The 12334-nt window shown below is 46.3% G+C and overlaps 2 protein-coding genes across 2 annotated transcripts; both read left to right on the top strand.

Moving 5' to 3' along the window:
• Nucleotides 1-5: 5 nt before the first annotated feature.
• Nucleotides 6-5152, top strand: fbp1a (fructose-1,6-bisphosphatase 1a). The gene is made up of 7 exons (XM_040194800.2): nucleotides 6-1604; nucleotides 2167-2329; nucleotides 2707-2799; nucleotides 2879-3019; nucleotides 3108-3245; nucleotides 3343-3462; nucleotides 4675-5152. The coding sequence occupies exons 1-7, from the start codon at nucleotides 1435-1437 to the stop codon at nucleotides 4870-4872; spliced, it is 1023 nt and encodes a 340-aa protein (XP_040050734.2). The 5' UTR covers nucleotides 6-1434; the 3' UTR covers nucleotides 4873-5152.
• Nucleotides 5153-5993: 841 nt separating this feature from the next.
• On the top strand, nucleotides 5994-12275 carry fbp2 (fructose-1,6-bisphosphatase 2). The gene is made up of 7 exons (XM_040194793.2): nucleotides 5994-6382; nucleotides 7135-7297; nucleotides 7464-7556; nucleotides 8476-8616; nucleotides 9305-9442; nucleotides 11004-11123; nucleotides 11656-12275. The coding sequence occupies exons 1-7, from the start codon at nucleotides 6210-6212 to the stop codon at nucleotides 11839-11841; spliced, it is 1014 nt and encodes a 337-aa protein (XP_040050727.2). The 5' UTR covers nucleotides 5994-6209; the 3' UTR covers nucleotides 11842-12275.
• Nucleotides 12276-12334: the final 59 nt, after the last annotated feature.

Genomic DNA, 12334 nt, shown 5'->3' with positions numbered 1-12334 from the left:
GCGCAACAATATAGTTCCTGGCCGTCTAACGACGTAGCTTTAAACGGGCCGGTTCTCGTTTTGGCGCATTAATATTAATGTTTCTTAGACGTGCTGCGTCACACAAGTGCAAAGTGAGGCTTTTTGGGGGGAATAATTTTAACGAGATGGTTCAACTTGTTTTGTTACTGTTATATATTTCACACACACAGATGTTAAGGTCTACTGTAATTATTAATGGTATTTAATAGTAATCATCACGCGGTTCACCAACCAAGGCCGCCCTCTTGTGGCGGTTTGTTTTAGGAGCACTTGATTCGCGTTCCACGCTTTAAAAAAAAGTCAAATATCTTTCACTTTTTGTGGTTTCGCATCAAGCTTGGTGGAAACAACATTTACTGTAGTACATTCCCTTTTCGAGGTAGTTTTTTAGATTTATTTTTTTGTTATTTAACCTTCGGGCAGTAAGAAGACTGCATTTACAGTGAAGGAAAACGTATTATTATTAACGTATATAAAATGATACGGATTAAAATGTGGACATCCAAGGCGCTCCATTAGACTTCTTTGTGTGAAGGCCTTCTATAAGATTTAGATCGTTTCAGTTCATTTCAGAAAGTACTGGTTCTTCCTGCATTTGACCTGACCTTTTGACCCAATGAAGGGCCATCGTGGTCGAAAAACAGCCTTAGACAGTGTAGTATAGACAAATACACAATTTGGTAAATGATGCAAATAAAGCTTTATTTATTCATATATATATATTTTTTTTTAATTAAAATGATATTTTATTTATTCTTCTGTTCCATTGACGTTTCACCAACTCAAATAGCTTAATAGAAAAAGTATACAATACAAGAAAATATACAGTAAACCTGACAACCGCAACAAAACTAAATAAAGGGGTAGATATAAGTGAGACATGTTGGTGTGTTTCTGTGTGTGTACTCTACACGTAAACCATGTGCATCCCTATATACCGACACAAAAACATAAATACACATTTTAAACGCAGAAGCAACTCAATATTCTTTACAAAAGGCATCAGAATGACTTTTAGAAACTGTCGGCGATGCGATAGCAGAAAAAAAAAACTTCACAATCATCTGAAAAGTTCACCTGTTGAAAAGCAGGAACAACGTGAATGCGTCTTATCGAAAGAACAACAACGCAACGCGTGTTGCGCAACCGGCGGCTCGGGTCTATTCTCCCGGTCACATCCCTCCGTGGGCAACTTTCACCGTTTCACCACAGCGCGGATTGCACGGGGCGCGATGCGTGTTTCCTGCGGGGGGGGGGGGGGGGCACACCTCTCCTGCGGCTCCGGATTGGTCCCCCCCCCCCCCCCAAAAAATAAATAAACCAACCCAGTTCCGCGTTGCAGAGCCTTTAAACTCCTGCAGCGTTTCCTCCAGCGTGCACTCCATCTCTCTCTCTCTCTCTCCGGACGCCACCATGTCCGACCAGGCCGCGTTCGACACCAACGTGGTCACCATGACCCGGTTCGTGATGGAGGAGGGCCGCAAGGCGAAGGGCACCGGGGAGCTGACGACGCTGCTCAACTCGCTGTGCACGGCGGTGAAGGCCATCTCCAGCGCCGTGCGCAAAGCCGGGATCGCTCACCTGTGAGTGATCGATCGACCCCCCCCCCCGTCGCCAGGTGGTCGACGTGTCGGTTTTTTTTTTTTTTTAAACTTGTTATGAAGTTAAAGAAGTCTCGCTGTCTCGGACGTACACGCAGCCGAGCAGGAGATTCCGGTTCTCCGAGCAGCCAATCAGAGAGCAGCACGCCCACTTTTCAATGATTTACGCTTTTATTTATTTCCTCAAAGCTAATGTCGTTTATGTGCAGCTTTAAGGAATCGATGTGTTTCCTTGTGGCTTTTTGTTTTTCTCGCTCACAGTTTTTATGTCATTTTGTGTGTATTATTATTATTATTATTATTATTATTATATGTGCTGTGTTGGTCCATCTTCTACAAAAATAGACTTATTCCCGAGATATTTAAATCATTTCTCTTGGATTCAATCAATCAAACCGTTTAGAAATGCAGCGTCTTGCATCACTCGCTGTTTGTTTCCTTCCTCTTAGCAGGAGACTGGATTTGATTGAGCAGCAACGGTAAACTACGCCGGTCGGGTTTTTGTGTTTTTTTTTTTTTTAAGCACTTTTTCACGTCTCCCCAGTTACGGCATCGCCGGCGGCACCAACGTGACGGGCGACCAGGTGAAGAAGCTGGACATTCTGTCCAACGACCTGATCATCAACATGATCAAGTCCTCCTTCACGTCCTGCATGCTGGTGTCCGAGGAGAACGAGAAGGCCATCATCATAGAGCCGGAGACGAGGGTGAGGAGGAGGAGGAGGAGGAGGTTGAGGAAATCATCTGAACATAATAATAAAAACAGGATGCACCAGTCTGCCGTGGATCCTTTCCTCATGGGATCTGATCTCGCGTAGACGCTTTCAGAAAGAACTAAAACAATATGACGGTCGAAAGCGCTTCTTGCACGAGGTAAAAGGTTGCCGGTGTGATTTCAGGTGTCTGTTGTTAAAAAGCGTTTGGTTTGTCTCTTGCTCGACCACGTGGACGGGGCGGATCGCGGCGCACGCACATTCCTGCCAGCGGGCCTCGCGCCGCTCCACAGACCCGGTGCGGGGCGACCGCAGGGCTCCAAAAAACAAACGATGATTCCAGCGCTTTCAGCTGTGAACTTCTCTTCCAGGGGAAGTACATCGTGTGCTTCGACCCTCTGGACGGCTCCTCCAACATCGACTGCCTCGTCTCCATCGGGACCATCTTCGCCATCTACAAAAAGGTAACACCGCTCCGTCTTTGGCAGCAAAGTGAGTCCGTCGCTATGAATGAATAATAAGAAATGAACCCCCCCCCCTCAGTACACGGACGATGAGCCGTGTGAGAAGGACGCGCTGCAGCCCGGCAGGACCCTGGTGGCGGCCGGCTACGCCCTCTACGGCAGCGCCACCATGATGGTGATCTCCACCGGCCAGGGGGTCAACGGCTTCATGCTCGACCCGGTCGGTGTTGTTTTCGATGGCGTTTCGTCGCCCCCCCTCAGTCCTTTGGTATAATCAACCTCTTTTTCTTTTGTTTTGGGCTCGTCAGGCGATCGGCGAGTTCATCCTGGTCGACCGGGACGTGAAGATCAAGACGCGAGGGAAGATCTACAGCTTGAACGAGGGCTACGCCATGCACTTTGACCCGGCCGTCACCGAGTACCTGCAGAAGAAGAAGTTCCCTCAGGTAACAACCGACGCGCCTTGGATTAAACGCCTCAAAACGTTGAGTAGTTGTTGTTTCTTTAAGTCGCTCTTTAACGCCACGCTTGAAATGGCCGCAGGACGGCACGGAGCCGTACGGCGCCCGCTACATCGGCTCCATGGTGGCAGACGTCCACCGGACGCTGATGTACGGAGGCATCTTCTTGTACCCGGGAAACGTGAAGAGCCCCCAAGGAAAGGTAGACGAAGACCATTTTTATTGCCACGAAGAAGCAACACGTCGCTGATAGATTTAGCAGCAGCGCGAAGGGATGAGACACTTTGTAACGTGAGACCAAACGCAAGACGCAAGAAAGTGTCGCAACGCCGTTTCTTCACTCTACATCCTCTGTGTTTGCGAGACCGAGCGCGACCTGATGTTGCCACCGTTTCTGTTGCCACCTTTTCTGTTCCTTTTTTTTTAAATGGTAGAAGGCATCTGAAACGAGTGTTTTCAACACTTTTTAAACACAAAAGATGCAAAAAAAAGAAGGAAGCGAATTCAGGCTCAATACAAACTCGCGTAAACATATTAGTTTAACTTTGTAAACTGAATGTTCAAGTAAAATCAAATAAACAAAACAAAAACTACTTAAAAAACAATTATTTTTGTAGTTTCAGATGTATTATTTACTGGCAGATTATTTTACGGTTTTTACCCGTAAAAGTAGTCTCTGTTTTTGTCAGGTTTTTTAATCTGTCTTAAGGTCTAAACAGGTTTTTCCTTCCCGTAACTAGTAAAACATCACTCGATTGGTTTCAGTACGGTGACTCTGAAGCGCAAACATTAACTTCTCACGGAAAGGGGAGGGCCTTATAGCAGGAAGCAGAGGACGGACCCTTCTGATTGGACAGACGGACCGTCTTGTCTTTTAACCCTCTTAGTCCGAAGCCTTTCGCCGGCGACGGAAAGCGACGTGGAGGATTCAAATGACCGGGACCCCTTAACTATTTGCACAATCGGGTTCTGAAAGCTGAGAAATGCCGCTTCCTAGATATTCTGTCAATCAATAAATCAGTTGGATGTGCGGCGGGAGTGCGTGACTGTCTCGCTCAATGCGTGACACTTGAGAGCCCTGTATCCTATTTCCTGTTAAAAGACAGACAGTCCGTCTGTCCAATCAGAAGGGTCCGTCCTCTGCTTCCTGCTATAAGGCCCTCCCCTTTCCGTAAGAAGCTAATTTCGCTAATTTTTATTTATTTATTTTAGTTTCCTATTTGCCGTTGTGCTTTGCACTTCAGAGCCACCGTATTTCAGAGTTCACTTGGCCTCTTTTTTTGAAGAATTGTGAAATACTTCTTTAACTGCTGGTCCTTTTAACGCCATATTTCGACCCAGAGACTCGTATAATGCTGGATTTTCGTCTTGATGGTGACATTAAGCCTCTGCGCTCTCCTCCTCTTCCTCCCAGCTGCGGCTGCTGTACGAAGGTAACCCCATGGCCTTCATCATCGAGCAGGCGGGCGGCTTGGCCTCCACCGGCCTGGAGCCCATCCTGGACATCCAGCCCAGCGGCATCCACCAGCGGGCCCCCGTGGCCATGGGCTCCCGGGACGACGTCCTGGAGTACGTCGCCATCTGCCAGAAGCACGCCGCGAAGAAGAAGTGAGGCCGGCGATCAGCGAGAGAGGAAACCGAAACTGGAGGTTCGGCTCAGTTCGAGCTCGATGTACTAAAGGGGTTCGAAGTCGGGGGGGTTAGTTGGGACCGCGATGTTTTTTGATCCGTAGAAACATGAAAACTTGTGGCTCATCAGCTCGGTGACGCACACAAACGCACACATTCCACAAAAAACACACTTCCAAAGAACCAAAATGTGCCAAAAAAAACAAAAGTCTGCTGTTTGCTACAATGAAGTCTCAATAAATGAAGAAATGTCAAAGATTAAATCTGTGTTCTCATTTATAAGCGTGTGCTGCACCTTTAAAACTCATTAACTTTTAGATTTTTATTCATTCATAAATGGTTGGTTTTGTTAATCATAGATTCAATAGTCTAATGTTCCGTCCTTTTTACTTAAAAAAAAAAGCGCTATTCTTTTATTAGATGTCTTCATATTTTTCATGCTTAAGGTCAGAAACCCCCGTTTGATTTGATTTCATTTGATTTAGTAGGGTTTCTAACCAGACAGAGGATTAAGAACAAGTTAAATATGAACAGAAGAAATAATCAGAAAATTATTTTAAATGAACTTGTGTCAAATAAAAACCGCTTCCTGTATCCGTGCCAATTGTTTCGCAATATTTCAGTTTATAGTTAGTGAATATAATAAAGAGGACTGGGCCAAAACTATTACAAGTGTAAAACATAATAAAATAAAAACGTGTGCTTCAACCATGATTTCGTTTTTCTAAATGTCTGTTAAACTAATCGAAGTGTAGAGATTATGTGGATGAAACGAATGACAAACTCATTGCGTTTATAGACATCCAAATGTTTTGAAGGGTCCAGAGACACTTAATCCAGACGAGTTGACCTTTGGGCTGAAGGTCGGTGGAAGCTCAGAGTCCTCGTGACATTTAAAGGACCCTGGAGCTGCTGTTGTGCTCCCTCCTCAGTTTGGATTCAGCATTTAAGCCTTTAGTCTTCTTCTTTCAACCGACAGTCAGTGATTACAACACGTCCACGCTTGCTGGATGCTTTTATTTTGAAAAGGCGAGCTTTAACGGGACATTTAGAAGCACTTCCTCTTAGAGAGTTCACAAACAGCTCTCTGTTACTCAAGTCTTCACTCGCTGCTTTTCTTGTGCAGGATTCAACTGTGCAAGTGTGTGCAGCTGATACCTGACACCCCCTCCCCCATCTACACACACACACACACACACACACACACACACACACACACACACACACACACACACAGACACACAAATAGCTCCCCTCAGGCTGGAAAAGCACCGGGCAGGAGACGAGGTCGCTCACTCGGGAGGTACAGGAGGAACCAGCATGTCGGACCAGTCGGGGTTCGACACGGACGTGTGGACCCTGACCCGGTTCATCATCGAGACGGGCCGGCAGGCCAAGGGGGCGACCGGCGAGCTGACCCAGCTCATCAACGCCATCCTGACCGCCGTGAAGGCCGTCTCCTCCGCGGTGCGCAAGGCGGGCCTGGCCCACCTGTGAGTACGGGACGGGCGGCTTGTGCATGCTCGCCGGGCCGAGGTCAGAGGTCACGATCGGCCGCAGGCGGTTTGGCTGACGTCGGTGGATTTAGGCGGCGGCGGCGGCGTGTCGATATGATAGGATTGTTCGGTGCGTGGCGACATTGCAACACTCTAATCTGCAAGTGGGGACATTGTGTGAGTTCTTATGAGGCCAAACAAGGGTCACATTCTGTAGTGGAGGCTTTTATGCAACGTAAATATTCATATATTAATAATATATCATTAAATTAAAATAACTCAGCCTTGCACGACCAAAAACCTGAACATGCAGAGACATTAGTGGACACTCGTGGATTTGTGGCGCTTGTTGTGAAGGAAACACTGTAACAATCCTATAAGTACCTTCAAACGTAATGATAATTCCCTTTATTTATAAAACAAAGAAAAAAAGGTTCTTTAAGTTTAGTATCAATTGATATTTTACTAATTCTTAGCTGATTTTCATTCAGTGAAACAGAAATCACTTTACTTCAATTGCCAGACATTGAGTACAATAGTTTATAAGAGTATTTTTAGCTCCACCAATGAAGGAGAAACCCTGAAGCTGCTGAATGAATTCACCACAAAATAAATAAGGCCGAAGCGTTTAGTCAACTCGTCCTCCTCCAGAACGCATCTGGATCAAATACGGTGATACTAAAGATGTGAGATACACGCAGAGGGGATTGATTTGGCTGACTGATGGATTGATCGATCGGCCCGCGCAGGCAGGGCCTGGCGGGCTCCGTCAACGTGACGGGGGACGACGTGAAGAAGCTGGACGTCCTGTCCAACCAGCTGTTCATCAACATGCTGCAGGCGTCCTACAGCACGTGCTGCATGGTGTCCGAGGAGAACCAGGAGCTCATCGTCACGCCCAGAGACAAGCGGGTGAGCGGAGAACTTCTTATTGATCCGCAGGCGTCAGCAGCTGATCGGGGACGCTGCCAGGGGGAGTGTGGGGGGGAGTGTGGGGGGAGAAACAACATCCTCAAGAGCTCCGCGTGAACAGGAACTGATAATTCGATGGAATGTGAGGATGCTTTTTGTGCGACAGGGGAAGTACGTGGTGTGTTTTGACCCTCTGGACGGATCCAGTAACATCGACTGCTTGGCTTCTATCGGCACCATATTTGCCATCTACAAACGGGTGAGTGGGATAACTCAACGCAAAGCATCACAAAGGGTTTATATTTACTGCTTTACTGTTTGTTTGAACGGGGGTTGAAGTTCATTCAGTTTCTTTTAAGAAGACTTGTGTATGCTGCAGGAACTCACTGGGGCGCAGTAGCGCTCTGCAGACACCAGGGGAGCTGCTGCACCGCTCATCCCAGTTCCCTTTAAAGTGAATGCAGTCATTTAAGTACTCAAAGGCGAATACCGTGCAACAAAAAATACAAATATAAAATACTGTCGTCTCTGCTCAAGCACCACTTGTAAATATAATTTGATCTTTTTAGATGAGCTTTAATTGTATGCCATCTACAAACGGGTGAGTGGGATAACTTAACGCAAAGCATCATCACAAAGGGTTTATATTTACTGTTTTATTGTTTGCTTGAAAGGGGGTTGGAGTTCATTCAGTTTCTTCTAAGTTTTAAATATTACAAAATAATATTAGTAAATATAATTGACATACCGGTAAGTGGACGATGAAATGTAAGTATGTGAGTGTCAGAATACTTGTATGTGCTACAGGACACTGACTGTGGTGCAGTAGAGGTCTGCAGACACGAGGGGAAGCTGCTGCACAGCTGATCCCAGTTCTGTTTAAACTGAATGCAGTCATTAAGTAATCGAAGGTCATGCAAGAAAAAAAACACTTGTAAATATATTTTCATATTTTTAGTTGTGACTTATTTTAGCTTTAATTGTACGGGTTTACAGATTTTACAGATTTTTTTTACCTGTTTCTCTGAATTTAAACTGTTTTAATTACAATATTTTGTGCAAATGCAGATCTGGAAACCCTGACCCCGCGTACCTCCCTCCCTTTTTTTGCCGTGCACTGGGGACCTGAAGGCGCTGCAGCAAACAGCCGCTCACGTGTCCACGTTTTTGCGCTCCAGGTCTCGGAGGGGGAGCCCGCGGAGGAGGACGCCCTGCAGCCGGGGAGCAGAATCGTGTGCGCGGGCTACACGCTGTACGGCAGCGCCACGCTGGTGGCCCTCAGCACCGGGGCCGGCCTCCACTTCTTCATGCTGGACCCCGTGAGTGCCCCGCTGCACTACCGCCCGCCTCCCGGCCTCACCGGGTGTGTGAGCTGCTGTTTATTGGAGAAAACGCACATTCATCCCGTCAATCATTCCGCTCGGGGACTACAAACACACATGAAGGGGGTTTTATTGGACACTTCTTTAAGTCCAGCATGGATATAAAGGCAGGGGGGGGGGGTTTATGAGTTGGAAGTTGTTTTAAAATGGTAATCCTTTAAATTTCGCTGCTGGTTCATTTAGAAATTTTGAGTTGTATCGTGCTTCCTATACTCCAGATTGAGATTTACCCTTTTCTTTTTGCTATTTGGCTCAGAGGGAACAGCCATTGGAAAGCAGCTGTAGTTCTATGGGATAAAGAGGTTTCAAAGCATATTTGTAAAAAGTTATTTTAAGCATAAAAAGCCGCCAAAACACGTCTCTCTGGCATTTTGAATGGCCTGTTTTCACTCCATAACTATATGTAGATGATCATGTAGATGGATCCGTTGTGGTGGTCCAGTCTAACGTCTGGGCTTTGAGCCGTCTCTCTATTGGAAGAGTCTAACCTAACACTTGTCTCAGGGTTTTAGGGCTCAAAATGAAATTCATTTTTGTTTATTCTGTAACCATGAAATGATTTGAGAGGCAGTGTTTGTGTGGTTTTGTTTTGTTTTAAATCACGGTAAACGTTCCCGACCTTCAGGCCGTCGGCGAGTTCATCCTGACCGAGAAGAACGTGAAGATCAAGCCGAAGGGGAAGATCTACAGCATCAACGAGGGCTACGCCAAGTACCTCCACCCGTCCATCAACGAGTACCTGCAGCACAAGAAGTACCCGCAGGTGAGAACAAGCCAACAGGTGATTCTCAGCCCGACGTGCTCCGTCCGAACATACATGACGTTACGAGGTGAGCGCGTGAGCGGTGACGCTCCGCGGCAGCGCAAACACACGTGACCCGCGTGGATGGCGGTCAGCTGAGCTGCCGGATGGCGACACCGACGTCCCCTCCTGCGGGAAACATCGCGTTCCGCAGGAAGCCGATCGCCACACTCAGCACTTCAGCAGGAACCTGACGTGCGAAGCCCGCCTGGTCATCAGCGCGCTGCAACAGAATTGCAAATGTTTTGCAAAAAAACCCAACATTTTTTTAATGTGCATTTTGTTGCCTTAAATAACCAGTTTTTAAGAGCAAAAAAAAGTCTGTATTTGGAGTCTCCAAACAAGAGATTACAACAGCGTTGTAACAGTGACTCCAACAACACAATGGAAAATAAAGTAAATAAAAGAAGAAGACCCCCCCAAAGACCCCCCCTCGTCTGTGTGTAGAAACTCACGGCTCACTCGGTCGAAACCGGGAATGTAAATGTTATAATTTCTTTTCAGAAATATATATCAGCAACTTTATTATTAAAACACTCTTTGGAGGAGGCAAATAGAAGCCAATTCATTAATAAATGATGCCTCACTGCTGAGTGTTTTGTATGAAAAAAGAACAACGTGTTCCACTCGGAGCCAAAAAGCTGCTGGCGAGTGTTTTCTGCTGTCTGCTGTGGGAGGGACCAGTCTTTGGGGGAGGGGGGGGGGGGGGGGGTCACTCCCTCACCGTGGCGGTTACGTGACTCAGCGAGCACGTGACTGCGCGTCAGGCTCTGCAGGTTGCGACGCGGCGCCGCGTTCAGGGACGAGTCCCTTCGTGCATTGGGCGTTAAAAGGTGAGAAGCCGGCGTCGCTTGTTATTGTCAGCAGGCGAACTTTGACCCCTGCGCTGTTCTGCTCAGCTTTTCTTTGAAAGCAGGTCGAAGCTCCTGATCCCTGAGATTCGCTGAAACTTTCAGCTGCTGTTTGTGTATAACACGTCAGATCTAAGAGATTTTCTAAGAGAAATACGGAGTAATATTTATTATTAAATTACTCCGAATCTCATACTTTAAAAACAGTTACTTATAATTAAAAAAGTAATGCACTGGGCTTTTGCATTTATGTATAATGTGACATGATTAAGATGACCACAAATTATTCAAGTAAATGAAATAGATGAATGAAATTATTTACTAATAAAATAAAATAAATATATTTCCTCCAATGATTCTTTTACAATTTGTTTTGATTGAACTTTTGTTTTGAACAAACGGGTCATTTAATTAAAACATTGAATAATTTCAAGTTCATTCTTTAGAGTTGACTTTGTTCTTTTATAGAATGGAGAAGTTAAAACAGGACGTAACAAATGAACCCTGACCCCGGCTAACTAGCTTAGCTTAAGATACAGTTAGCTAGTTATATGCCACCACTTATCCCCCCTGTGGAACTATGGGACATTTAAAAACTGGAGTCCCGGACCATCAAAAGACGTTTGACAGACACCGACGTTGTATAACGTGGTGCTCATTGTCCCCTGCAGGACGGCAGCGCTCCCTACGGCGCTCGCTACGTGGGCTCCATGGTCTCAGACGTCCACCGCACCATCGCCTACGGAGGCATCTTCATGTACCCCGCCAACGAGAAGAGCCCCAAGGGGAAGGTGAGCGCTGCCCTCTGCCGGGACGCCCCACCGAAAAAAAAAAAGCCCCACAGATCAAGGCTCCGGGTTCCTGGAACCCGAAGACAAACCGTCCCGGGTATCGTAGCGTAACCCGAGGCCGCCTGTGGGGGACGGCGTTCCAGCAGTAAATTAAGCTCAGAGAAAGAACAGGCCGGTCACAAACAACACAAACAACCTCTCACCTGTTCCTCCTGTCAGCGCCGATCCCTTTATTCTAAACTCGCTTTTTATTTACGTTCATAACAATGTTTGAATCAATAATACGTCTGTGACTTTAATAAACACGCAGATAGTTTGTGACCTTAGCTGACCTTTGATAACTGTTTACTGCTAATTCATGTAACGGCAGTAAAGCACATTATAAAGACAGTAATCAGTATTTTAGGGTCAACCCGTATTTTAAAGAGCAAAGTACTGTTTGAAAAACACACTTTGCTTACAGAGCTTCAGACAACTTTAACTTGTGTGTCTCTCTGTGTGTGTGTCCCCCCCCCCCCCCCCTGAATCAAAGCTGCGTTTGCTGTACGAGTGCAACCCCATCGCCTTCCTGGTGGAGCAGGCGGGGGGCGTGGCCACCACCGGCACCCAGCGGGTGCTGGACGTCCAGCCCGAGGGCCTCCACCAGCGGGTGCCCTTCGTGGTCGGCTCGCCCGACGACGTCAACGAGTACCTGACCTTCGTCAGGAAGCACCAGTGAGCCGCCGGGGCCCCGCGGACGCGTCCGAGAGGCGTCGTTTCCCCTCGTTTTTTTTTTATTTGCAATTTACGTTAAAAGGTTTGAGTGGTCAAATCCGTTGCAAGACCATTGGACTATAATCAAGTTTTTTTTTATTTGTGATCATCGTTTCACACATTTCACTAAACACTTTTAAAACAGATCTTTTCAAAGTGGACTCAACAGGATTTCAAAGGTTTCTCGCTTTGTGCGACATCCTGAAATCAACCTTTTGATAAAGTCTTATTCCACCTTTTTCCTGAAGCAGTGCTACAAAATATATGACTATTTATCCTCCAAATCACACGGTTCTATATATATATATATATATATTTGTGTCCATACATCTAGATTCCCACTGAGGGAGTTGAGTTCATCCGTTGCTACGTAGTGAAATAAATCAAACCATGAATAAATCTTTCAGTGTATCATGGTTTGTGTTCACTCACATTTAATCAGCAGTGGGCCCAGTTAA

Source organism: Gasterosteus aculeatus, chromosome 13, assembly GCF_964276395.1.
Source record: "Gasterosteus aculeatus chromosome 13, fGasAcu3.hap1.1, whole genome shotgun sequence".
Lineage (NCBI taxonomy): Eukaryota > Metazoa > Chordata > Actinopteri > Perciformes > Gasterosteidae > Gasterosteus > Gasterosteus aculeatus.
Note: the sequence above shows the minus strand (reverse complement) of the source record. Positions and strands in the feature narration are given on the sequence as shown.